The sequence below is a fragment of the Stegastes partitus genome, unplaced genomic scaffold (genome assembly GCF_000690725.1).
Source record: "Stegastes partitus isolate 25-593 unplaced genomic scaffold, Stegastes_partitus-1.0.2 Scaffold352, whole genome shotgun sequence".
In the NCBI taxonomy this organism is placed as follows: Eukaryota; Metazoa; Chordata; class Actinopteri; family Pomacentridae; genus Stegastes; species Stegastes partitus.
This window is the reverse complement of record NW_007578083.1, coordinates 7697-9725: the sequence shown is the minus strand read 5'-3', so window position 1 is coordinate 9725 and position 2029 is coordinate 7697. Positions and strand designations below refer to the sequence as shown.

General features: G+C 48.7%; 1 protein-coding gene across 1 annotated transcript in view; it reads left to right on the top strand.

Annotated features, from left to right (window-relative positions):
* LOC103359047 (slit homolog 1 protein) overlaps positions 1-2029 on the top strand; it is a 95798-nt gene that overhangs the window by 90878 nt on the left and 2891 nt on the right. Inside the window, exons 34-37 of the mRNA XM_008284228.1 lie at positions 155-328; positions 472-683; positions 1182-1306; positions 1433-1641. Coding sequence (XP_008282450.1) covers positions 155-328; positions 472-683; positions 1182-1306; positions 1433-1641 — 720 coding nt within the window. The remainder of the gene's footprint in view (positions 1-154; positions 329-471; positions 684-1181; positions 1307-1432; positions 1642-2029) is intronic.

Below are 2029 nucleotides of genomic sequence, written 5' to 3'. Positions count from 1 at the left end.
GGTGCTAACCACTGAGCCACCTTGCAGCCAGCAACAAGTAAAGTGGACACACAAACAGACACATCAGCAGCAGAACAATAAACACTGACCTGCTCACTCTGTCTGCATCACTTGATCGTAGCTCCTACATTGTGTGATTAATGTCAAGTGTGTGTTAAATCCTCTTTGAACAGCGCTGAGACGGTGAACGATGGCCTTTTCCACACGGTCGAGCTGGTGACCTTTAATCGGATGCTTAACCTGTCGGTGGACGGAGGAGAGCCGACCACGCTGGACAGCCACGGCCGGAGCCAGCCAGCAACAGGGGAGGCCCCCCTGTATGTAGGAGGTAAAGGCCGGGAGGATTTACCCCTCAGCTGTGTGTTCATGATGCCGATTGTCTCAGGGGTGATTATAAGCAATCAAACAGACAGATAGCTGACACTGAAATGTAATAAAAATGGAAATCTTGGTGTCTGTCTGTGTGTCCAGGTATGCCAGAGGAGGTGATGCCAGCCTCTCTGGGTCTCTCCTCTCAGACCCTCAACATGTCCAGCTTCCACGGCTGCATCAGGAACCTTTACATCAACCACGAGCTGCAGGACTTCACCCGCAGCCACATGAAGCCGGGGGTGGTGCCGGGCTGCCAAGCCTGCCGCAAACTCTACTGCCTGCACGGCATCTGCCAACCAAACGCTGCACAGGTAGCACACACACACACACACACACATCCTCCCGTGTCAACAGCGAGACCCTTGACGAGCACATGAATGGCATAAATGTAAAAGTAATTAGGCAGAAATCAGAAGATATTTGCTTTATTAACACTAATTCTTCGTCTGTGCAGCCTGATTATGATACAACTCGTTTTTGCTCAGACTGTCCCTGAACTTCCTCTCAGCATCCACATCCGCTGTTCGATTGAATATGTCAATAGCAGTTCGCAATTTATCAAAAATACACTGAAGGGGAGCAGCACTCATTTTATTTCACATGACATGTCATCGTAAGTGTACCATTGGATTTTTTCAAGAGCTCTCTGTTCTTTTGAGAACTTTGAGGGACACGGGAAAAAAAAAGAGAAGGTTGATGATGTTTTTCCTCGTTTCCACGCAGTCATTGAGCCACGAGTATTTATTATGATGTTTCTTTTCACGGAGAACGACTAAAGTGAATCGATAATTATGTCCTCTCTGTCGCAGGGCCCCCAGTGTCACTGCCAGTCGGGTTGGACGGGACAACACTGTGACCAGCCAATCGCAGGAGGCCTTACTGGAGTGGATGTTGTCACCACGGCAACTGGCGTCAACCCCTGTGAAGGCAGCAAGTGAGTGCATTTTTATTTCTGGCTTTCGCAGATGTTTCAATTAGGCACTTTATGTTGACATTTGTCCTCGTTATACAAACTTAAATAACACCGAGTCTCCCTCCTGCTCCTGCTTTTACTTTACAGGTGCATAAAGGGAGCGTGCGTGGCGTTGGACGCACAAACCTACCGCTGCGACTGCGAGGCGGGATATCGCGGCTCGCTGTGCAACCTGCAGGTGGTGCCGGCGGCTTCGTGCCGGGGTCTGCAGTGTCTGCACGGCCAGTGTCAGGAGACGGAGGACGGAGAGAGCTGTGTCTGCGAGCAGGGATACACCGGAGAGAGCTGTGATATAGGTGAGGCAGGACAGGGGGCGGCGCTGCATCACAGTACAGCACCGGGACGTCCATGCATGTCATGAATCACTGACCGGTATGACCGTTAAACAGGGACCCAGTTTCAGTGTCAAACACAGACTAGTAGCTATGATTGTGTACTTTTAAGATGGACTAAAATAAGGTATAGAAAGGTAAACGGCTGCATACATGTTGTACTTTTATCTACCTGCTACGTCTTCAGGCGCCCCATGATGTAGTAATTCTTCGCTAACCTGATCACAAATGTAATAAAACCCAACAATGCAATGAAACATCTGATATTATGTCAATTTGACACAAAAAAAAAAACAGCATAATAATCCTTAATGAGCAGGTGGGATACGCATTTATTGCTGGTTTTGTGTGT